Source organism: Podarcis liolepis (genome assembly GCF_965112155.1).
Source record: "Podarcis liolepis genome assembly, chromosome: 12".
Classification (NCBI taxonomy): Eukaryota; Metazoa; Chordata; class Lepidosauria; order Squamata; family Lacertidae; genus Podarcis; species Podarcis liolepis.
In genome coordinates this window covers 11,275,831-11,301,559 of record NC_139563.1, presented here as the reverse complement: position 1 = coordinate 11,301,559, position 25,729 = coordinate 11,275,831, and the positions used below count along the sequence as shown (strand labels likewise).

General features: G+C 44.1%; 1 protein-coding gene across 4 annotated transcripts in view; it reads left to right on the top strand.

The window, feature by feature from the left end:
* Window positions 1–25,729, top strand: part of PRKAG2 (protein kinase AMP-activated non-catalytic subunit gamma 2) — a 199,270-nt gene that overhangs the window by 51,503 nt on the left and 122,038 nt on the right. For 3 of the 4 annotated variants that reach the window (XM_083467219.1, XM_083467224.1, XM_083467220.1), the window contains exons 2-3: window positions 16,177–16,248; window positions 23,816–24,098. Coding sequence is in view for 1 of the 4 variants with exons in the window: in XM_083467224.1 (XP_083323350.1) it covers window positions 16,177–16,248; window positions 23,816–24,098 (355 nt within the window). In the remaining 3 variants the exon portion in view is untranslated. Of the gene's footprint in view, window positions 1–11,913; window positions 12,129–16,176; window positions 16,249–23,815; window positions 24,099–25,729 lie in introns of those variants that run through there. The other variant, XM_083467221.1, reaches the window with a different exon arrangement.

The following is a 25,729-nucleotide window of genomic DNA, read 5'->3' as shown; positions in this document are numbered from 1 at the left end:
TATTTGCTGAGAACGCCCCATAGCAAGAAGATACTGGAGAATGATTAATAATATTATTGAAAAAAATATTAAAATATGTAATTCTTCTATATCCCCATTTTTTTAATCACTTAAATTATATGAAGGGTTTTGGAAAACCTCATACAGGGCTAGCATCTTAAATATCTACTGTGGTTAGAGTACTCCGTGTAAAATACTCGAGATTTCAAATACCTTCTGTGAAAGTTTGGAACGTGCACTTGTGTTAAAATTAACTCGTATTAAAATTAGTGAAATCTGGGGGCACATTTAGGGGAATTGGTAATTAAAATTGGTAATTAAAGCTTCCCCCCCCTTGCAGGAATAGAAAATGATAGTCAATCAGTTTTGAGAAGTAAATCCCAACACTATTCCCTCACCTTGTAGAATCCAGACCAGGCATAGGCAAACCCAGCCCTCCAGATATTTGGCACTACAACTCCCATCATCCCTGATCACTGGTCCTGTTAGCTAGGGATGATGGGAGTTGTAGTCCCAAAACATCTGGAGGGCCGAGTTTGCCTATGCCTGATCCAGACTGAGAGGGTAGGCAGAGTTTGCAAAGCAGAAGTCTCAGGTTTAACGGCATACAAGCAATGTAAAAGCCTTAACAGGGTTTTTTTCTGGCCCTGCTAAGCAGTCTGGCGCTGCAGTTGTGTTTTATCACACGCAAAACAATAATAAATAAGGTTGTTTGTCTTTGTGGTGGTGGAATGGTAGGATATCGTATAACACACTGGAATGTAGTAGGCTTAACAACAATGTTGTGTTATAACCTTGGGGCAGTGGGGAGGGGTGGGAGAAAATGGTACATTTTGCCTCACGTCCTGTGTGGAGTCAAAAAGGGACTTGCTTTTCCCTGGTGTTCTTCATTGCTTTGGTCTGTTGCCTCTGAAGGCCAGCGTGCCATTTCAAAGCAATATGTGGAGCTAAGCAGCTTTTTAAATTTTCTGCTATACTACCAGGTAGCATCAAGCGGAGCATGCAGGACATTCCCAGGTGATCTTCCCTTTATATATTGGCCAAGCTCAGACCTGCTTAACTTCTGAAATTGAGCCACATTAGGCCCTTTCAGCACATTGTATGTTCATTTGTGTTCAGTCAGAACACTTTATAATACAGTGGTGCCTTGATTTAAGAACAGCTTAGTTTTGGATTAAGAACGCTGCAAACCCAGAAGTAGGTGTTTTGGTGTGTGAACTTTGCCTTGGAATAAGAACATGTTTTGCTTCCTGTTGAGTGTGTTCCGTTTGTAAATTGAGTTCCCCGCTGCTATGGGAAAGCACACCTTGGTTTAAGAACGCTTTGGTTTAAGAACGGACTTCCGGAACGGATTAAGTTCGTATACCAAGGTACCACTGTATGTTTAAAAATACCTAAGAGGATCCTGTTGCTCTCATGTCCTGCCTGTAGGCTTCCCATGTGAATCTGGGTGGCCACTGTAAGAACAAGATGCTGACCTGATCCTGCAGGACTCCTCTTAAGAATGCCAAGGCACACAGTAAAACGGAACAGCCGACTTTTCTTATACTCTTGTTTGCCGTTTCTCATCTTCAAGGATTTGCATCTGACCTTTAGCAAAGCATGCCTGTCAAAGAGTAGGTCCCCTGCAAGGAGCTCAGCCTTGCAAGACTGGAAGAGTGTAGCCCTGTGTATGTTTATTCGGAGTAAGACCTGTTGAGTTTATGGGCTCAGTCCTAGGAAGTGGGTATTAGGCCGCAGTCCTGTGTGGGAGCAAGCCCTATTAAATTCAGCGGGAATTGCCCACAAGATAAATTTTTGAAAGTGGTTTGCATAAAGGTAATAAAAATACATTTAATAAAATCCCTGAATGAAAGCAAGATACAGTCATACCTTGGGTTACGAATGCTGCGGGTTGCAGACCGCGCGGAACCCGAAAGTACCGTAATGGGTTACTTCTGGGTTTCGGCACTCGCGCATGCGCAGGAACACAAAATGACATTGCACGCATGTGCAGAATTGCGTCATGCGCGTGTGCAGATGTGGTGCTTCACGCTGAGAACGCCGCGGGTTGTGAACGTGCCTCCCGCACAGATCACATTCACAACCCGAGGTATGATTGTAAAGAACACCAAAATTATCAAGAGATAAAACTGAGCAGGATTAGAAAGGTGCTGGAATATGCAGCTGTCCCTTAACGGGGATCGAACCTGTAACCTTGGCCTTATCAGCACCATGCTCTAACCAACTGAGCTATCCTAGCTTGCTTATCCTAGAATGTCCGTCTGTACTTTGTATTGTGTAATTAGAGGTGGTATGTGCACAGTAGTGTTATTTCCATAATCTGTTATGTAGGTCCATGTTCCAATAAATTGTTCCCAGTCATTTGTTCCTTGGGGAGCTAGATTAGATTAGAAAGACATTCCGGAAGGGGAGGTTGTTTGCTTTGAAATCTAAGCTAGCCCCCACCCTCAGATGCTGGAACGAAGCCGCGAGAGTGGAGTTGGCTTCCTCTTCCTCCATCTTGTTCCACTTGCAGTTTTACCAGAAGCATCTGGTTGGAAACAGACTGTTAGTAGTGGAGAAACCTTAATCTTTTGCAGCACAGTCAGTCATTATAATTTTATAATACAACAGGCTGTTAACTGTGAGAGGAGGGGGCACCAAAGGCCTAGATTTGATGTCCCCATGTTTGAGGCAAGAGTATTGGCAATGCCCATAGATTTTGTTTGTAGACCATCAAAGGGTTTGGGCTTCTGGTTTGGGCTGTGTCCTCATATATGCTGGCTGGTTACGATGATAAACAGCTCTTGCCAAATGGGTAGAATGCTAAATAGACGTTTTAAGGATGAAAACAACCATGCAATGCAGTCATAGCCTCTTCAGGGAAGTTTTTAGTGTTTGATGTTGTATTGTTCTTTTGTTTGGAGCTGCCCAGGGTGACTGGAGCAGCCCAGTGAGATCGGTGGCATATACATAAATATTATTATTATTATTATTATTATTATTATTATTATTATTATTATTATTATATTAAAACCAGCAATAAAACTCAAAATCGTAATCGGTGAGAAACTGTGTAATCAGCTAAACCAATACAGTAGATTTTAAAAGCCACAGAAAATAAAACGGTCTTAACCCAGCACTGAAAAGAATATAATGTTGGCCCCCATCTTCCTTCCTTCTGGAGGGTATTCCAGAGCTGAAGCCCCACCATCAAGGCGGCTCTCTCCTGTGTAAATGCATAACACAACTCATCTACAGATGGAAAAAGGACCTCATCTGAAGATCTAAATGCATGGAGAAGGTTGATGTAGGAGGGGGCTGTGCTAGTCTCCTTTTGGAGAGGATTCCGCAGTAGAGGTGCCCTCACTATAAAGGTCCTGCTCCATTCTTAAAACTTACTGCAGCATTTTGTTTTTGTAGGACGCTAGTTGAAAAAAAAAAAGCATTCCTGATGCTCATTCCCTAATTTCACTTTTTCATCTCTGTCATGGTGGGACTGAAAAAATTACTTGACAGGATTGCCAGACTAATGACATACCTTCCAGGGAGACTGGTGGATAAACATACTTTGCTATCTGTCTCCATTTTCCTGAATATAATCATAAGAGCTCCTTTCTACCAGTTGAATTTGTTTCTTTTTCTTAGCCATTGTCAGAACCAGCTGCCGCAAACTTCAGAGTTTGGATCGGCATTTAATCTTGCTAGGACAGCATTGCTCAGTTTCCCTGAGCAAACAAATGTGGCCATGTTTCCTATTGATTTTTAGAGCTAGGTCATCTTTGTAATGAATCAAAGCTGCCATCCTTCATAAGATGTCATACTTGTTTCTTGATGTAGTCAACAATGCAGCTCTGTGCATTGTAGTCTGCATCATGGTTGTTGATTTGGAGTGTGAGGCTGGCAAATGATCTTCTGTCTTGGGAAGGGACTATAGCCCAGTGGCCAAGCTCATACTTTGTACGCAGGACACCCCAGTTTCAATCCCCTGATAGCTCTAGCCCAGTGGTTCCCAACTGGTGGTCTGCGGCACCATTAACATAAAAACTATCATAGTGATATAACAAATTTCAAAAGTAGGGGATCTAGGGCTTGGCTTTTGAAAAACGGGGTCCACAGAATTTAACTAACTGGGAACCACTGCTCTAGTTAAAAGGATCAGGTAGCAGGGATGAGAATACTCCTCCATCATAGAGTTTGTCTTCTACTGTACTCATCCACTTTCCTGAGCAAACACAGAGCATCTTGGGGCTATGGGATGTGGACTCCAAGTGAGTCATCTCACAACACATTGCTGTGGACATTAACCAGACCAGTTTAAGGTTTCAGCCCCTGCTGCAAACTTCTCTTTGTTGAGTCTCTTCCTCAAGTGCCTTTCAGTAGTCTCTCTTCTATGTAAGTGGGATCCTTCCTATCTGGGTGCGCATCTTGAAGCTGCCATTTTTACTTCCACCAGTGCCTCAGAGTTTCAGTACATCAACTGCCTGGGACTGATAAAAGCACCAGCATACATATTTCAAAGCAGAGACCCAGGGACAGGTGTTTACAATAGGCCTTGCCAGGCTACTGAGACCTAGGTAGCTGCCCAGGAATTCTGTGAGTTGTCTCTCTGAAAATGAAAGAAATGCAATACAAGTTGTGACCTGCCACGTTCTGCCTGCTGTTCTCCAGAGACTTACTCTTGACACATACTTGATTTTTTTTAAAAAAAATAATACAAGGAATAATCTCTCAAATTTACTTCCGCCAACTCCCGAACATCTCATTTTAGCTGCATAACACATAAGATGTTTTGATAAGAACAGGTTGTGTCTCCAGAACAGTCTGGTACAAAAAAAATGTATTCACAGTTTTGTCTTTTTAAATTCAGTTTCATCTGCCTCCATCTTAACAAAGCTTGACACTAATCATGGACAGACTCTAGAATTGAAGCAGCGTAGCATCCCCCACCAACATGCTGAGATGCACAAAGAATATAGATCTGGAAATATTAGAGCTCTTCGTGGACTCGTGAGTTTTCCCACCGTAATTGTGGGTGGAGAAAAGGGATGAGTATAGGTGGGAAGGACGACACATCATTTCACCAAATTTCTCCAAGGGGAATAGAAATTCTCTAATTGTTTCCTGGGGTGGAGTTCACCATTAACTGTGAGAACAGCACAGCTATTTTTCGTTTTCCTAAGTTTGGAGTTTTTGTTGTTATTGCTGCCACTGCCACGGCAAGTGGCAGCAACATCAAGTCTGGCCACCATTTTGTATCTGCCATCTTGCCCCAGATCTACCATCTTTCCACAGCACTGGAGGGAAAGTGAGGGATGGCAGCCATCTCACACACACAGAAAAAAAGATGGAGAATATCCTGGGGAAATTCTGCAAAGTGGAAGGGTGAAAAAAAGAAAAACCTCAGACATTTTCACAGAAAAATTGACCCTATTGGGTCTACATAGACTTTCTGTTCCTCTTTTAAATTCCTAAGTCTTCAATTTTGTTTATTTACCATTTATTTTATTTTATTTTATTTTATACATATTAGTATCTGTTGTATTTAATGCTGGTTTTTTTTACCGTATAGTAAATTACATCACATTAGTTGTCGTGAGAAAGGGTAGAAGTCATCACTGTGGCTGAACATCCATCACGTACCTGTGTTTCTCTCGCTCACCCCACTTGCTTATCTGTCAAAAACACGGACAGTTAACATTTTGACTATAGTGCAATTGTCTCTTATGCTCTGTATAGTACTAGGAACACACCGAAGGTTTTGAGTGCATGGTGAATGTTGTTCTCCTGAATAACCTTGACCAGAGACGACTCTTCCACCAACCTGAGCTGCCAATCTCTGTGAAACAATGGAAATGACAATGGCTTCCCTGTATGCAGTTGTTGTGAAGATGAACCAAATCAAGGATTCGAAAGATGTTTGCGAATCAAAAGCACTGTGTAAACAATTGATAATAACGGTAATCTTCAGGCTTTAATATCCTTGCGTGCCAGCTGATCTCTTTGCTCATGAGAATTACTCATGGTTATTAACCAAAAAGAATGCACAGAGCAAGCAGGAAGAACAGCTGTTTTCCTAAACTACTGAGAGGTGGAAGTGTGGCCTTTGCTCTGCTTGCGTTTTTGAGATTTTGTACATTTTTACGTGATTGGGACAACGGCATAGAACAAAATTTAAAGGCAGAACTGATCGCCGCTGTGGCGCCGCGTTTATGCGGTGCTTTCAACTTCCTGGTCCAGAGAAGGTTACTGTCAGGGGCCAGGAGTCTCCTTCAGGTGATGGAAGACTCCAAAACAGAAAGGGAAGGGCACATGTGTCACACCCTGGAAGCCTTGCCACTCTGTGACGCATGTGTCCCCCTGGCCAGAGGATGTGGCACTGCCATCTTCAGACTCTGGAAACTTCATGGAGACCAATGGAGAGGGCTGTGCCTCTGTAAGTGAAGGAGTGTCTTCTGGTTTGGGCAGAACTCACAATTTGGAAGCAGCTGTGCACACAGGGCTACATAGGGCTGGAGCCCAGTTTGTTCCCTGCGGGGGCAACGTAGAGGTTTTGGGTTCCTGGAAGATAGCCTGAAGGCCTGCATTCAGTTTGAGTCTTTCTCTACTTAGTGTTGCTTCTGTCTGCCTGGTACCCAGCCTGCATTCTCCCTTGCCTGAGCACAGAGCATGACAGTTGCAAGACGCTCTGTGCCTAGCATGAAACCTTACGGTCTGTGGTTTTCTAGAAGGCAGAGTTTAGTTCAAGTTGCTAACATGGCGCTGGGATGCAAAGATGGGTTTTGTCTACTTTCTTTGCATGCTAGACACTTCACCAATTGAATGAGTACAGGGTTTTGTTTTGTTTTACAAGGCTTATTATAATATAATTTTCAGCATGTGTACAGTCATACCTTGTGTTGCGTTTGCTTCATGATACATTTTTTCAGGTTGCGTCCCACGGCAACCCGGAAGTACCCGAAAGGGTTACTTCTGGGTTTCGCAGCTCGTGCATGCGCAGACGCAGTGAATCGCGACACGTGCAGAAGCGGGTTGCGTTCTGTTCATGTTGCGAACGGGACTCTGGAACGGATCCGGTTCGCAACCAGAAGTACCACTCTACAAAGTTCATATACAAAGTAAAAAAACAAGGACAAAAACTATTTCAAAATCATATATGTACCAACACTTTGGACTTCCTGTCTATCCCGCTGTATATTCCTTTTTTACAAATGAAAGTACTCTTATTATTGTATATTGCTTTACATTTTATCTAATACATTCCTATATCAATATGTACCCTTGGTCTTATTTCTCAACTCAGTCTCTCTCCAACGTCAATCGAATGCTAGCATTCAGTGATTTTCAGTGATATTAAAATACAAACATAACACTGGGGCATGGGCTGCAGCCATCTTGCTGAATCATAGACTAGTTGGAAGGGGGCCTAAGGGCCCCCAGTCCAACCCCCTGCAATGCAAGAAAATTTTGCTCAGTGTGGGGCTCGAACCAGCAACTTTGAGATTAAGAGTCTGGACCCCGCCTGAATGAGAGACGTGATGGGGACCCCATGCATTCAGCCGTGAGTTCCATGGGAGAAAGGTGGGATTTAAATCCAATAAATGATGAATAGTACATTCAGGGGGCAGTCATCAGGTCTGCAATGCCATAGCTCCCAGGCCGTTCACTGATCTGAACACAGGAATGTACAATGCAAGCCTAAGCACGTCTACTCAGAAGTAAGCCCCACTGTGTTCAATGCAGCATAATCCCAGGAAAGCGGAAGCAAACGGATTGTGCTTTGAAGCAGAAGTTTCATAACTGTGCGGGCCCCACATTGCGCAGGGAACACAAAAAGATCCAGTCATCTTTTGTCATTATCTCCTGTTGAAAAGCAGTACAAAAAATCCTGTTCTATTTATCCTGTAGGTGTCCATCTGCTGTTTGTGACGAATGTTCTATCCGCAACAGGAGGACTTCATAATTCTGAGTACAAAAGAACTACAAAAAGCAAAGAACCTCAAGTCCCACCAGTCGCAAATAGAATTACATTATACAGCGTAAAGATTTGGAAATATGGCAGCTTTATAAATCCTTTTAATGTAGACCTTGGGGCCAGTTTCTTTCCAGAAATGAAAGCAAAGTATAAATAAGAGGCAGCTGGTAAATAGCATAGACAAATCCATACAGTTTTTATGTGCAGCCTACTTGCACAAACAATAACTTTCTCAGTGGCTGGGACTGCCCAGTCAGGTGGAAAGGGTATAAGTAAATTATTATAATTATTATTCACAAAAACCAAATCAGCAGATTTTTTTTTTAAAAAAAATCAAGTTCTCGGGTTTCTTTTTGCTTGATTTGATTTGGTACTCCTCCCATCCATTCTCCTGTTGTAGCTCTTCCTGTGTTTGCCTCCTGAAGGATCAGAGATCGATGAAGGCTGCACTGCTTCCCGGGTTGTGTGAATGTACCGCTCTGCATCTGTTACCACCCACTCTTTTGGAGTCACGTTGAAAGCCAGCCACCCCAGTTCTGGCACCTGACAGTTTAGCTTGTCACTCTTTCAAGAGAACACACACACACACACCCTTGGTGAAGTGTGCAGAACGTCAAAGCCAAGAGAATGAACCGATGTTTGAGCCTTGAATTAAATCATCGCTATAAACCAGAAGAAACAAATGGGTTTTCACAAACTCTGATCCTGCGTTTTAACAGCAGGGTGTAGGGGTTCCTCTCTGCGTGACCCGCAGATACTTGTCTGTGGCCTTCACTATCTGTTATTCAGATATGGTGGGCCAAGCTTATATATCAAGTAGCTTCTGCTCATACTCAGTTTTGAGGGGAGCTCTACCGTTTGGTGTCTAAGGAGCTGTGCACAGGGGAGACTATGGGTGGGTGGGGAAGAAGAAGAAGAAGAAGAAGAAGAAGAGGAGGAGGAGGAGGAGTTTGGATTTGATATCCCGCTTTATCACTACCCTATGGAGTCTCACCACTGCAGATGGTGACAGCAGTCACGAAATTAAGAGACGCCTGCTTCTTGGGAGGAAAGCAATGACAAATCTAGACAGCATCTTAAAAAGTAGAGACATCACCTTGCCAACAAAGGTCCGTATAGTAAAAGCTATGGTTTTCCCAGTAGTGATGTATGGAAGTGAGAGCTGGACCATAAAGAAGGCTGATCGCCGAAGAATGGATGCTTTTGAATTATGGTGCTGGAGGAGACTCTTGAGAGTCCCATGGACTGCAATAAGATCAAACCTCTCCATTCTTAAGGAAATCAGCCCTGAGTGCTCACTGGAAGGACAGATCGTGAAGCTGAGGTTCCAATACTTTGGCCACCTCATGAGAAGAGAAGACTCCCTGGAAAAGACCCTGATGTTGGGAAAGATGGAGGGCACAAGGAGAAGGGGACGACAGAGGACGAGATGGTTAGATAGTGTCTTCGAAGCTACCAGCATGAGTTTGACCAAACTGCGGGAGGCAGTGGAAGACAGGAGTGCCTGGCGTGCTCTGGTCCATGGGGTCACGAAGAGTCGGACACGACTAAACGACTAAACAACAACAACAAGGAGTCTCAAAGCGGCTAACATTCTCCTTTCCCTTCCTCCCCCACAACAAACACTCTGTGGGGTGAGTGGGGCTGAGAGACTTCAGAGAAGTGTGACTGGCCCAAGGTCACCCAGCAGCTGCATGTGGAGGAGCAGGGAATCGAACCCGGTTCCCCAGATTACGAGACTACCGCTCTTAACTACTACACCACACTGGACCCACATCTCCAAGCTTTTCTCTCTTTGTACGAGGCAATCTCTGGAACCTCATGGCTCTTGAAGCTTCAGCTTTGAAATCTGGAATGAGAGAGCAGGAGAGTTGGGAATGTCATGGGTGGCTGACCTCCTTCCCTGCTGCACCAAGCCACAACTTTGCCTGTGGATACTTCCCAAGGCAAAACAGTTTTCATAGGACATTTGTAGATTTCATAGGGCATTTGTGTTTGAAATTGTTGCTTCCCTTTTTTGGAAATGTTGGAAAATATGCCCTTTTCTGGGTACCTCTGGTGCTTTCCAGATTTGGGGCTTAAGATGTAAAAGGCTACTGGATCACCTAATTTAGGTTTGTCTGAGATGCCAAGAATTTGAGATTAGCATTACTGATTTATTCTTTTAGGTCCTTAAGCAAAAATAATCACTTGAAAGAAATCTGACTTGAATCCCTCTGATGCCCTCACTTGCCTGAATTGCTCTCTCTCTTTCTGCATCTCATGCGGCTCCAATAATTCCCCGTCAGTGACCATTATTTGTCCTGAATTGAAGAGGTTGCAGGTTGGAAAGTGTTCTTCAATAGTGGCCATCACTCACTGGCGGACACATGTGAGTTATTGAGCACAGTGGGCTATTGAGAAGCAGATTAATCCAACAGAGAACCTGGCATTTAACACGAAAAGGTTGCAGGGTAGAGGTTAGAGCGTTGTACTTTGGCTGGGCACAAATCCTTTCGTGCACCTGAGAAAGGATCTGAACCCAGCCCTAGGAGGAGATTTGAACCTAGGGTTCATGCAACGCTATCTCCTCTTCATCTGTGCTCATTCTCAGCACATGTTTGCTAAATTTGTTGTTGTTTAGTCGTGTCCAACTCTTCGTGACCCCATGGACCAGAGCACGCCAGGCACTCCTGTCTTCCACTGCCTCCCGCAGTTTGGTCAAACTCATGTTCGTAGCTTCGAGAACATTGTCCAGCCATCTCGTCCTCTGTCGTCCCCTTCTCCTTGTGCCCTCCATTTTTCCCAACATCAGGGTCTTTTCCAGGGAGTCTTCTCTTCTCATGAGGTGGCCAAAGTATTGGAGCCTCAGCTTCATGATCTGTCCTTCCAGTGAGCACTCGGGGCTGATTTCCTTAAGAATGGATAGGTTTGATCATCTTGCAGTCCATGGGACTCTCAGGAGTCTCCTCCAGCACCATAATTCAAAAGCATCCATTCTTCGGCGATCAGCCTTCTTTATGGTCCAGCTCTCACTTCCATACATAGGTAAAGGTAAAGGAACCCCTGACCATTAGGTCCAGTCGTGGCCGACTCTGGGGTTGTGGTGCTCATCTCACTTTATTGGCCGAGGGAGCCGGCGTACAGCTTCCGGGTCATGTGGCCAGCATGACTAAGCCTCTTCTGGTGAACCAGAGCAGCGCACGGAAACGCCGTTTACCTTCCCGCCGGAGCGGTACCTATTTATCTACTTGCACTTTGACGTGCTTTCGAACTGCTAGGTGGGCAGGAGCAGGGACCGAGCAACGGGCGCTCACCCCGTCGCGGGGATTCGAACCGCCAACCTTCTGATTGGCAAGTCCTAGGCTCTGTGGTTTAACTCACAGCGCCACCCGCATCCCCACTTCCATACATAGCAACATACTAAAATAGCACATTGTTTAATAAGCACAAAAGTCCATCCGGCAGTGAGCAAGCAGCAGAGGCAGGGATGCAATTACAGTTTATTTTCCTTAATTAAAGATGACTTGGGCATATTTGTCTCATAAGTGTAATTTTCTTCGCATCACTCAAAGCTGTCTGATCACCAGCGCAAATACCACCCTAGCTACCCCGGCTTTTGTTAATTATTGCTAATTAATTTAACGAGAACATAGCTCCTGCTAATGGAAAGATATTGAATGGTGGCACAAAGGGATCATCTCCTTTGAATTTAATTTGAAGTGTTGCACCGATTGCAATCTTCTGTTCTGAATATCTTCTGCTTCCTGCAAGGTCTGAAGATTGCGAGCGGTGATATCATGTATAACAAATGTTTGTGTTTTATTGAGTTACCCTTGGGAATATGATACTGGGGTATGCAGAGAGAGGCTGCTAGGGAAATCAGGGTCCTGCCCTCATTCTGCATTTGAGAGCATTCTAATCCAGAACCTTCTAGAAAGAGAATGAGCTGGAATTAACAGGGCTACTTTTAACTGACTCAGAAGATGGGCAGAACATGTATCATGTGTGAGAGAGCAGGAGTAGATTTAGATCTCCTGTTCTCCCTTTTCTGGAAAAGAGAGAGTTGTTGTGTAGAGTGGAGAAGGGCCATAAGGAACCTTTTGTCTGCTTTAGGGACTAAAAGGAACCAAAATAGTGAAGAGCGTTGAAGGATTCAGTCTCACAACTGTGAAGGAAAAGTTGACCCCAGGTAAATTTTAATCACCTTCCGGAATGCAATATGGACCTGCCCATCGTGAAATACATGCTTTGAACAACATCTCTCATCCCAACCAGCCAGCATGACCAATGGTCAGGGATGAATGGAGTTTTAGTTCAAAACATCCGGAGGGCACCGGGTTGGGGAAAGTGCTGAAGCCTCTAGGATAGCCATGTTATCTGTTTTCTGATTTTACTTCAGACTTTTATGAGACTTATGAGGAATGGTTGAAGGAGCTGGGTAGCTTTAGCCTGGAAAAGAGGAGACTGAGAGGAGATATAATAGCCACCTTCAAATATCTCAAGGGCTGTCACAAGGAAGATGGAATACGCTTGTTTTTCCCCTTGTTCTGGAGGGTAGAATTGAAACCAATGACTTCATGTTACAAGAAAGGAGATTCTAGCTAAAACTTCCGGAAGAGGTTTCTGAAAGTAAGAGCTCATTGGCAGTGGAACTGACTCCCTCTGGAGACAGTGGACTCTCCTTCCTTGCTTTTTAATGCCATGGATGCTATAGTTGAGATTCCTGCATTGCAGGGGGCTGGACTAGATGACCCTCAGGCTCCCTTCCACCACTACTATTCAATGATTATATGATTCTGTCTTAACAAGTATGTTCAGAAAAATTTCCGTTTTCACAAACAATTGGCGAGCCATTGTGGTGTAGTGGTTAGAGCGTTGGACTAAGACCTAGGAGACCAGGGTTTGAATCCTCACTTGGCCATGAAGCTCACAGGGTGACGACACTTGCTCTTGGCCTGGCCTACCTCACATGCTTGTTGTGGGGATGAAATTTGGAGGGGGAAAACAATATACAGTGGTACCTCAGGTTACTGATGTTGAAGTGATCATTCTTGACCAGAAGACCTTCAGAGGGAGACTTTAGCATGAAACTGCTGAATTATAAGATAAAGTTCACCAATGCCAGGTGGTTTGTGTTACTATCACCAGTGTTTTTTTGAATCATTACTATAATTATATTACAGTGGTACCTCAGGTTAAGTACTTAATTCGTTCCGGAGGTCCGTTCTTAACCTGAAACTGTTCTTAACCTAAAGCACCACTTTAGCTAATGGGGCCTCCTGCTGCTGCCGCCGCGCCGCCGGAGCACAATTTCTGTTCTTATCATGAAGCAAAGTTCTTAACCCGAGGTAATATTTCTGGGTTGGCGGAGTCTGTAACCTGAAGCGTATGTAACCTGAGGTACCACTGTAATCCACCTTGAGCTCCATGGAAGAAAGGCAGGGCGATAATGCAGTAAATAAAATAAAGGAGTATAGAATTCTCCCCTCTCCATTTCCCCGTGTTCCTGTTGGTTCTTTAAGTTGGCAATCTGATTAATGTCCCTTAACACATTGCACAGGCAAATCCCCTGTTTAATACAGTGGAAGGAACATCTCCCTATCTTGGCTTCGTGACAAGACTTCCTCCCCGACACCTGCAACTGCAAACACATACTTGTCATATTCACACATCTTAGGTTTACTGTTGAGACAATAGGTTTTCATCTAAAAATGCTATTAGCATCTCATTTCCTTGGAGATTCTATGTGACAGCTGATTCACCTATTATATATTTTGGAAAATAGTTTATGTCTGTTTTCTGTGGGTTTGGGTCATAGTTAATCCATTTTATGATCTAGTTGTTTTAGTTTTGTTTGATGTTTTGGGTATTTTATATAGAAAAGTGTGATGAAAATAGATAAATAAGTAAAAAAGGGTAAAGGTAAAGGACCCTTGGGTGGTTAAGTCCAGTCAAAGGCAGCTATGAGGTTGCGGTGCTCATCTCACTTCAGGCTGAGGGAGCTGGCATTTGTCCGCAGACAGCTTTCCGGGTCATGTGGCCAGCATGACTAAACTGCTTCTGGCACAATGGAACACACTGTGAGAGAAACCAGAGCGCATGGAAATGCCATTTACCCTCCCACCGCAGCGGTACCCACTGCTTTTTTTTCTGGGGGGGACACAGGAGTATGCATACCCCTAAACATTTTGTGAATCTTTGCACTTTTGTCCATTTACTGTACTTATTTTCCCCAATTTGAGGTATAAAATGGTGGTTTTCTTGAGTCAAAATGAGAGTACCCTAAACATTTTTTTAGAAAAAAGCACTAGTACCTATTTATCTACTTGCACTGGTATGCTTTTGAACTGCTAGGTTGGCAGATACTGGGACAGAGCAACGGGAGCTCACCCAGGTCACACGGATTCCAATCAGCAAGCCCAAGAGGCTCAGTGGTTTAAACCACAGCGCCACCTGCTCCCCTTATATATATGTAACACATTACATACAAAGACACACATCATTCAGGTCCGGCTCCGAGGGCCTTCTGGCAGTTCCCTCGCTGCAAGAAGTGAAGTTACAAGGAACCAGGCAGAAGGCCTTCTCGGAGGTGGTGCCCACCCTGTGGAATGCCCTCCCATCAGATGTCAAGGAGATCAACAACTATCTGATTTTTAGAAGACATCTGAAGACAGCGCTGTGTGGGGAAGTTTTAAATGTTGGATGTCTTACTGTGTTTTGATTTGTTGGAAGTTGCTTAGAGCGGCTGGGGCAACCCAGTCAGATCATCATCATCATTTTATTTGTATCCTGCCTTTCCATAGTTGAAACTATGCTCCATATTACAACATGACAAGATTTACATAATTACAAACATAACAGAAGTCATAAACTATAAATAAAACAAAAAGTACACAACTAAATGGAAACAATTTCCACGTAAATCATAAGATCTAAAACTAAAGATACAACAATAATAATATCAGTAACAGCAACAAGCTCTCTCAACCGCCTGTAAACAATACTCAAGCCCAAGAATCTGTTCAACAGCCTCAGCTTTTGTAGCTGGAGTCAGTCAGCACTCCACTCTCCCAGGCCAGATGGGAAAAGGCCAACAAGGCAAGGTGCAGGTCTTCCAGGGCTCACAGCCAAGATGGTCTCATTTAAAACAATACGGATAGAAATTAAAAACAATTTAAAAGAGGAGCCCGCTCTGTGAGCAGTAGCCGCAGTCCTTGTGAATCCTGTCAGGCCACGCCCCAAGCCAGGTGGAGAGAGGCAAGGGCAGGCAGATGAGCAGCATATGTATTACATTATTATTATTATTATTTAAGCACCAACATCTGTCATCGTTTTTTCAATGAAAAGCTGTATCCTGGGGGGACTCTTTTGAGCAGAGGACTGCTGTTGCACTCAGGCCCTGCTTGGCTACAGTGAAAACAAAATGCTGGAATAAATGGGCCTTTGGGCCTAATTCAACTGGGCGGTTCCTATGTTCCACATGAGGCATAGTTCTTCACAAAATTGTTTCCAGCAGTGCTGAAATCAGATTCACTGTGTTCAGTGGGTCTTACTCTCAACCACAGAAGTAAGAAGGCATCGTTTTTCTGTTCTGCCCATGAAGCACTGTTTCCCTTCTGCTGCAGTTCGTCATTCACACAGTGTTTTTTGTCTTGCTGTTTGCTGTGGCAAAACTGCATAGCTTATGTAATATACGTAATTCAGTACATAAGTTGCGTTGCCATTACAGTATTCCACCTGGTTCAATGCAAGTTGGTGGGGAATTGACACGTGATCCATTATGTACCGTTTACAGACTGAAAGCAACAACTGCAGCAAATACTGATTGTATTGGCTGGATTGAGTTCTGTTGGAGGAGTGGGATGAATAAAATGAACGTTGGCAATTTCCGCTCACATTTCTATTTTCAGTGGAATTCTCTGACATCCCTCCTCCCAGGTAAGTAGGAATAGAATAGCAGGCCAAATGCCTCTTTGGGAAGGCAAACATTACCTGGGACTGTACAGTGGAAGGGTGAAACTGCTCAAAGAAGTGAATAAATAGCCAGCAAATAAGTTGAGCGACCCCCACACCACTACACCACTCAGCATTAACCATCCCAGAACTGCTTTCCATTTTATAAAATGACTTCTGAAGCTTCCTTTTACATATGACGTATTGCATTTCTATTCTAGTCTGTGTGCCCTTTAGAAACTTTAATTGAAAGACTATAATTTTCCTTTTTCCTTTTCTCCTAGGATCTCAGCTCATTTGCCATGCCATTCTTGGATGGAGACGTGGACAGTGCAGAGAAGCATGCTTCACGGAAGGTAGGACTTTCTGAGTCTTCTTTCTATCTCTTGCTAGTGAAAACTGGTGGTGCTTCCATCAATCTTCCCCGAATTCAGAGACCTGTTTCACTGAGTTCACGTCGGCCATGTTGATTTGTCCAGAAATGGCTGATTCAGCTGAGTATTTTTAAGTGGAAGTTGCTGCAAGGTCCCTTTGTCCCCTCCGTGTTGATGATGTGGTCAAGTGGTCTTGGGAGAAGGCCTCTTCTATGGCACCCTTGGGACACGGGTGGCACTATGGGTTAAACCACAGAGCCTAGGACTTGCCGATCAGAAGGTTGGCAGTTCAAATCCCCTCGACGGGGTGAGCTCCCATTGCTCGGTCCCAGCTCCTGCCAACCTAGCAGTTTAAAAGCACGTCAAAGTGCAAATAGATAAATAGGTACCACTCCAGAGGGAAGGTAAATGGTGTTTCCGTGTGCTGCTCTGGTTCACCAGAAGCAGCTTAGTCCTGCTGGCCACATGACCCGGAAGCTGTACGCCGGCTCCCTTGGCCAGTAAAACGAGATGAGCGCCGCAACCCCAGAGTCAGCCACAACTGGACCTAATGGTCAGGGGTCCCGTTACCTTTACCTTTATGGCACTCTTATCCTGACCTGTGGATCTGGTTCCACGGGAGGCGCTTACACAGGACCAGCTTGCTGTGTGAGGAAAATGTAGGCGTGGCCTTGCTATAACGTTTTCACCTTGGACGTGTGAACAGACCCTTTAGCAAGCTAAAATCCCTCCAGGAGAGGCAAAAGCCCACTCAAAGTGGTTTAGAAGGTAAGAAATGCAACTGCCAGGCAGCCCAAAACATAGCTCAAAGACAGACAGTGCATTGCATTCAGATGCAATTCTAAACCTTGGGGATATGATCTCCTTCTCTCTGCACACTGCCAATTCAGTACTGAATTGTTGCCAAATATTATTTTTGTGTCTGAATGGGGCAAACCATGGTTTGCAGAATTCACTGTTTTCCAGCAAATCAGGAGCAAGCTATTATTTCCTCTTTTGCCTCCCCTTGTGCAGAAAGGACAGGGAAAGAGCTTTGTTGTTAAAGTCTGCTACTCTTGCGATATTTCACCTCTTGGGACAGCTTCAAGAAAAATGCTGGGAACACGTCTTTCCGGCTGTTAACGTTTCACAAAACCCTTTGCCTTAGTAAGCAGAGATCCATTTTAAATTCTGCGGAGCTGACTCACACCTTTCACAATGAAGCATTAAGCACGACACACTTTAGGAGTGTAGAATCTGATTGCCTGAGAAGAAAAAAATGGTTCTTAAGTGAAGCTACATTACAGCACTTTAAATGTTTTGGGGTCGCCGCCACTGCCATCAGCGATGAGGAATTATTGCTTCTCGTCTGCAGATGAAAATATAATTTTCTGCAAAAGATTGGAAAGTGTGTGATTCAATCTTGCACATGCAGTTTTATTGTGCTTCGCAGATACTGCTCCTTATGAGGACATGGGTACAGCTGCAGGCAGCCCAGCTGCTTCCAGGGGGAGGAAGACCCACACTTCTGCTGCAGGAGTCGAGCTGGCTAGGGCGCCTGGCTTAATAGACTATAGCAGGGGTCAGCCAACTTTTTCAGCAGGGGGCCGGTCCACTGTCCCTCAGACCCTGTGGGGGGCTGGACTATATTTTGAAAAATAATAACGAATGTATTCCTATGCCCCACAAATAACCCAGATATGCATTTTAAATAAAAGGACACATTCTACTCATGTAAAAACACCAGGCAGGCCCCACAAATAACCCAGAGATGCATTTTTAATAAAAGGACACATTCTACTCATGTAAAAACACGCTGATTCCCGGACCATCCGTGGGCCGGATTTAGAAGGCGATTGTGCTGGCCCCGGCCCCTGGGCCTTAGTTTGCCTATCTATGGACTACAGCATAGTGTAAACAGAACTTATATATTCACACCCAAAAAATGTGTGTGACTCGCTTTATTGCGATATTTGCTTTATTGTGGTAGCCTGGAACCGAACCTGCAATATTTCGGAGGTATGCCTGTAACTTTCAGACCTGAGGGGTAAATTAGGTGTCACTTGGTGAGAGTGTTTCTGTAGGCAGATGAGACTGCGTTTGTACCTCCTGGGGAAGACCTATTGCAAATACTGATTGACTCATTCCTTCCTCCCCAGCCCAGCTTGTGACATTTTTAGCTTTGCTGGGAGTTTTAAAATGGTGGTTATAACACAAGGTTCTGTTGCTCCTCCAGACTTAACTGCCGGCTGGCAGTTTTAGCTTGCTGCCAAAACTTTCGTTTTGTTTCATTTATCTGCGGAAAGTGTTGCACATGATCCCTTCCCTCACACATTTTTTTTTATGACAATCCTGTGAGGTCGGTTGAGGCAGGGAAGTTGGCTCAAGGTGACAGATGTACATATGACGTCTATGTGTGTGGCGAGATCAAACATGAGAGAAGCTTCCTGACGGAGAATGTTGTTGTTGTTTAGTCGTTTAGTCGTGTCCGACTCTTCGTGACTCCATGGACCAGAGCACGCCAGGCACTCCTGTCTTCCACTGCCTTCCGCAGTTTGGTCAAACTCATGCTGGTAGCTTCAAAGACACTATCCAACCATCTCGTCCTCTGTCTTCCCCTTCTCCTTGTGCCCTCCATCTTTCCCAACATCAGGGTCTTTTCCAGGGAGTCTTCTCTTCTCATGAGGTGGCCAAAGTCTTGGAGCCTCAGCTTCACTATCTGTCCTTCCAGGGAGCACTCAGGACTGATTTCCTTAAGAATGGAGAGGTTTGATCTTCTTGCAGTCCATGGGACTCTCAAGAGTCTCCTCCAGCACCATAATTCAAAAGCATCAATTCTTCGGCGATCAGCCTTCTTTATGGTCCAGCTCTCACTTCCATACATCACTACTGGGAAAACCATAGCTTTTACTATACGGACCTTAGTTGGAAAGGTGATGTCTCTACTTTTTAAGATGCTGTCTAGGTATAGAAGGTCCCTATTTTCATTGGATAAATGTTGGAGGGGATGGTGATGTAGGTTTGAGTGGAAGCTGAACCGTAGAACAACAGAAGCTGCGCTGATCACACACCAAACTCAGGACAGGACTGAAAACACCGTCGCCTTATGTCCTTACCCAAACCCCACCCAGATGCAGAACACACCGACACACACTAACAGCCCATTTAATCTTGCATTTGCCTCTGAGGAGGTATGTACAGTCTGATAAAGCTATCTGGAGAGACGTGAGCGATGTTCTGCAGCGGTATACCACGGGCAGAAATTCCCTCGCCTCAAATGACACTAATCTAACTGCACCTTGACATGAAGACCGATAGCATATCGTTTAGTTTAATCTGGTATGCGCCGTCGCTCCCTTTGCTTGAAGAAAATAAGGAACTCCCATGTGTCCAGGCCTGTCCTTATAAGAGAAAGAATTTTTCTTCATATCAGGAAAGGGTTGTTAAAGTGTTAAAGCATACTCTGTGCACGTGGAAGGCCCCGTGTTCGATTCCTGGCATCTTCAGATAGGGCTGGGAATGTCCCCAGTCTGAACCCTGGAGAGGCCACTGCCAGTTGGTTTAGTCAAACAGGGGGCCACGTGGACCTTGACACCACAGACTTGCTTCAGGCCCAGGAGTCAGATATGGCCTTGGAAGTCAGTGAAAGTGTTGAAGGGAATTAGGAGATGAGGTAAAAGGTTAATATTTTAAAATAATAATAATACAGGTGGTACCTTGGTTTATGAACTTAACCTGTTCTTAAACCAAAACCGTTCTTAAACCAAGGTGCACTTTCCCTAATGAGGCCTCCTGCCGCTGGTGCCCTTCCACCGTTCAGATTCCGTTCTTAGACCGAGGTAAAGTTCGCAAACCGGGACACTGCTTTTGGTTTTGCGGAGTTTGTAAACCGAATAGTTCATAAACAGGGCTGTTCTTAAACTGACATGCCATTGTAAATGGGAGTAGAAAGGAATGAGATAATGAGAGGAGGAAGTGAATATAAGTTTTTGGGAGGGGAAACAAAGTATAAGTTAAGAAGAAAAGGTGGAGGGGAAAAGAAATTCAAGGAGATGAGTAAAAGTAGTTTTAGAGGTGTGTTTGTATATGTATGTATGTATGTACATACATATACATATACATATACATATACATATACATATACATATACATATACATATACATACACATACAGTGCTTTTTTCTAGGGGGTGCAGGGGGCACATACCCCAAAACATTTTGTGAATAAGTTTGGCCTCAATATGAGTAGGAAAATCAGAGTACCCCTAAAAATTTTTTTATAGAAAAAAAGCTCTCTCTCTCTCGTCCTCTCTCGTCTCCATGTAGAGACTCTGGATCAGCAAATTCTGCCTAAAATGTGGAGACGTGAGTTAATGTTTGTACTTAGCTGTAGATTTTCCATAAAGAATGCTGCCGTTCAAACCATGCATGGTGCTGCTTGTTACAATAAATCTGTCCCTCACTTCATCACTTCATTGGGTACTTTATTTTCTTCTTAAATCTTTATTAAACAAATCCTGTTCTTACCCTGAAAATAATATAAAAGATTTATGGTTCAGAAGAAAGCACACAATTAAATATAAACACCCAAATGCAGGAAAACACAAAATAATAATAATAATAATAATAATAATAATAATAATAATAATAATAATTACTGCATTGAAAGGTGCATGGCAGTATTGTCTGTTTAAATGAGCTTTCAGGTGGAGGCATAAGGAAAGACCTCTGGTGCCAAAATCTAGGCTCCAAGCTCTTCAGTCTGTCTTGCTTTTGCGGCTTTCTAAAGCACTTGTGTACTCTGGGGGTAATAATAAGAATAATAAGCTTAACGCCCTGAGTAGCAAGGGCCTGGAGCTTAGCTATGGATCCCAGTTTCAGTTATGCATCGCCACACGTGCCTTGTGTGGAGAAGTTCGGTGTGGGGCTGATCATTCGTAGCTGCTCTGCAGACTAACGCCTTTGCATGGAGGTCCCTGGCAAAAGGCTTGTTTTGTGGAGTTTCCTCCTTCAGCTTGCACTTTGTTCCACATGCTCCCTTCGCCCTCTGCTGCTCAGCCTGTGGAACATCTGAGGAAGCCTGAGGCCCCACTGCCTTCCTTCTTGACTAATATTTAAACAGGATTTGGTTTCTGCAGCTGAGCTTCTGTAGCTGCCGGGGTATCAAGAATGGGCTGGGTATCGTTAGAAGTCATGGGTACTTGTGTATGTGTTCTTTATTGAGGACTGGATCCTGTCTGATAAGCTCAGAGAAGGGAAAAATTGATTAAATGAATTGCCAATAGGGAAGCAAATATGTATGTGTGTATATATATTTACACTCATCTTCTGCTTTAATGTTTTCTTTACCCCTTGTCATTAAGGTAAATAATTAATCAAATTATCTCGCTTGAGGTGCTCTGACTGGAACAATTGCTGCAGCATCAAGAGTAGAGAACAGGAAATGACAGGTCTCTCTCCTCATTCCCCCAGGCTAATGGCTGTAGCCATAAAGCAATCGAGATAGTCATGCGCACTGTACATGCCATTAATATCAGCGTAATTGCTTCCCGCCCTCCCTAGGACCAAGATTGTTATAACGTATGAGCACGTTTCAGTCCAGTTAAAGGGAATATTGTTATATTCCGGTTAAAATATAATTGTGAGTTTTAAAAACGGCTGTTGATGCATGTTGTACACAATAAAAAGCCATTACAGTGGTACCTTGGGTTACATACGCTTCAGGTTACTGATGCTTCAGGTTACAGACTCCACTAACCCAGAAATAATGCTTCAGGTTAAGAACTTTGCTTCGGGATGAGAACAGAAATTGTGCTCCAATGGCGCGGTGGCAGCAGGAGGCCCCATTAGCTAAAGTGGTGCTTCAGGTTAAGATCAGTTTCAGGTTAAGAACGGACCTCCGGAACAAATTAAATACTTAACCCGAGGTACCACTGTATCAGCTCTCAGGGTGGTGCATGTGAGACAAAACAGCTCTTCTTTCGTCAGAAGGTAGGAGGTCTAAGAAGGCATAGATTTCTGCTCTGACCCAAGCTCACCACTGTCACAGTTCACCTTCCCAAAAAACCTGCTTGGCTTGTCTTGTTGGCTGTTGCGGCAGAATTTTATGTCATTAACCAGGATCCCAGAAACCGCCCGTTCTTTCCACATCCACAAATGGCAACTGTTGGGACCGAGATGGATCATTTCTCAAGCTTTCCATGCAAGAGGTCATAAGTCCAGTCCCAAATTTAAAAGATCAAGTCAGAGGTGACGGTGGTGAGACTTCTTCCCCAAGGCCATGGAGATGGACTTCCTGTCAAAGTTCAGCAGCACTGGACCAGCTAGACAAATAGGCTGATCGGTATAAAGTAGCGTATTGTCTTCCTATGTTGGTAGTGAGTCCTCCTTGTCACCCATTGAGAGTCTGCATTTTAACTTTTCATTAGAAGAAGGTGGGATTTGACTTTTAATTCTGTTTTCTGACCACCTGCAGTGTTGGGCAGACAATATTCCTGCCCCTCAAAAAATAATTTTTATTGGCTTTCATGTCAATAGAAGAACAACATTAACTCGCCCAGTGGTACATTCTCGTTAGGTTTCATATGCAGTACACAAGTGTTACGTTTATTTATGCATTATCAGTTCAAGTAGCCTCTCCCCAGAGATTCTTACGTTGAGGGTGGAATAAAAGTACCTTCTTTCTCTATTTTGTTGTTGTTTAGTCGTTTAGTCGTGTCCGACTCTTCGTAACCCCATGGACCAGAGCACGCCAGGCCCTCCTGTCTTCCACTGCCTCCCGCAGTTTGGTCAGACTCATGTTTGTAGCTTCGAGAACAGTGTCCAACCATCTCATCCTCCATCGTCCCCTTCTCCTTGTGCCCTCAATCTTTCCCAACACAAGGGTCTTTTCCAGGGAGTCTTCTCTTCTCATGAGGTGGCCAAAGTCTTGGAGCCTCAGCTTCAGGGTCTGTCCTTCCAGTGAGCACTCAGGGCTGATTTCCTTAAGAATGGAGTCTCTATTTATAAAGGCAAAGAAAGGAAGCCAAGTCTCACCAAAAGTGTCTATCCTTGAACTGCCTTTAATTACCCTTCCGTAGCAATAGAGCCACATTCCAAATATTATTTAATCAGATTTCAGTGGGGTTTCTCTAAGTTGTTTACAGTATCGGGCTGTTGTTAATCGGACGGCTGATAATAGGAACAATTACTATATCTCTGCATTTAAGGTTATTTTTTAAATTTGAGACTAATGATAACAAGGCAAGACCCGAATTGGGCAGAAGGGATTGCTGTGTAATTTTGGAAATAATGAGAAACAACTTTTCCCCCCAAAAGATGTTTACCAATGTGCGACTCCACCATGCATAAAAATATGAGCATATCTCTCCACACCCTTTCCAACACAGGAAAGATGCTAGTGTTTGGCTAGTCCAGCAAAAGATAATTTTAAGAGAAGGGGAGGCAATATTTTATTGCAGCAGATTCACTGCAGGTAGATGCACATTAGGTCAATGGTTTGACAGAGGTCTGCCTTGGAATAAAATTTTTTTTTGTTAAAAATTATTACCCCTTTCTCTTTCCCTTGCAGGCGGAAGACAGCTACAACACAGGAAGCCCTTCCAAAGGACTTTTCCCAAAGGGGCTCCAGAACCGGCCTTCCAGCCCAGCCTCTGCCCCCGTCAAATCCAAGCACAGTCCTGGCTCGCCCAAAACAGTGTTCCCCTTCCCCTACCAGGAATCTCCCCCTCGCTCCCCTCGGCGCATGAGTTTCAGCGGCATCTTCCGGTCGTCTTCCAAAGACTCTTCCTCTCCTAGCTCCAACGCATCCACTTCTCCCGGGGGCATAAAGTTCTTCTCCAGATCAAGAAAAAGTAAGGAACTCTTTGTTGTTAAATTTTGGGAAGGTGCTCTGAGTTTTGGGGCCATTTCCTTTTCATGCAGCAGGAAAGTAAGTAGATAGTGTGTGTCCTACCAGCTTTGGTTTCGAGTTTTGTTTAAGGTGCTTTTAAGTGGTTGCTTCTCACGCTAGCTCGATAGTGCAAAACACAGTGACCCTGTTGTGCACAGCTGTCAAGCGTCCCTTATTTGGTGGGACAGTCCCTTATCCCAGCGCCATGTCCCGCTGCTGTCCCTTATTGATGATGTCCCTTAAATAAGCTACTGAAGGTAATGGGGCCCTTTCTATGTCCAGCTGTCCTTTGTCAACAACAAATTGTTGCTGCTTTTTTGTGTTGAATATATGCTATATGGTAATTTATGGACCTAATAAGTATCTAAAGCCATTTGCACACAACAAAATATGTATTTTATCAAAGTAATTGTTGATCCCTTATTTTGGCTGCTGATCCCTTATTTCCGAGGCTGCTGGTCCCTTATTTTCACAACACAGAGTACTAACCACTATACGATCACGGCCGCTGGTCCCTTGTTTTCAAATCTGTAAGTTGACAGCTATGCTGTTGTGTATGTTCTTGGTTGGTGGTGCAGGACCAGCCCCAAGGATGGGATGGAAGGACTCCAGTCTCATTCTCTGCCAACTGAGCTATGCCCATGGGGCATGCTAGGGCTGATGAGAAGTCAACCGCATGTGGAAGGCCCCACTCTGGCTACCTTGGGTATAAACAGTGCTGAGCAAGACGGATCGTTAGCCTGACCCTCCGTAAAGCTGCCTCCTCTTTTCCTGCTTAGTGTGCGCTTCTATTTTTTGCCTTAAGATGGTGCTGTTAGTTTTAGTTGCCTGTTTCTTACAGATAAGGTTTCAGGGTTTTAAGCAGCTTCTATTGTGGCTGTGCTGTAGAGGAGATGAATAACTTTGACCGGCAACCTTCTTGCCTTTTGATACGAAAGCCGCGTTGATTCTCCAACATATAGTTGATAATCATTGCTTCTTAAAAGCTTGCCTTTTAAATCTAAGCCTTTTCTTTGGAATCCACAATATAGGTTCATCAGCCATAATTGGGGTGTGTTACGATTTGTTCATCTGTTTATGTGCAGGGAATTTACACAGGTCTTGCCATCTAATAGGATACGTCTTTGTTTCAAAGTTCTTGCAGTCTAAACTTGGATACGGGCAAATCTATGGGGGTTTCACAGTTATGAAGAAGAACATGTGCAAGACACCCAAAAGTGCTTTTAAAACGTTTAAGACTTCTTCTTTTTAAAATGATGACCCAATTCTCATGTCACACCTAATGGTTTCCCGTAACTGAGCCAGTCTGGGCAGTTTTGCTCCTCCCCACTATTGCTTGGAGGAAACAAATCAATGCTTAGCATTGCACCTGGATCATGGAACCGTGGTTAGTTTCTTTCAGCAAACCATGGTTTATGAGCAAATATCAACTCTTGGCTTACCATTGTGGTGTGTTTAGGGAAAAACAAGCCACTGTCCCTGAATCAGATGTAATGCTGAATCAGGGGTTGTGAATTGTTTCTCTCCATTGTTGGGGGGGGGGGTCCAGGCAGACACAGTTGGCTCATGCACAATAGCCCATGATTCATGACT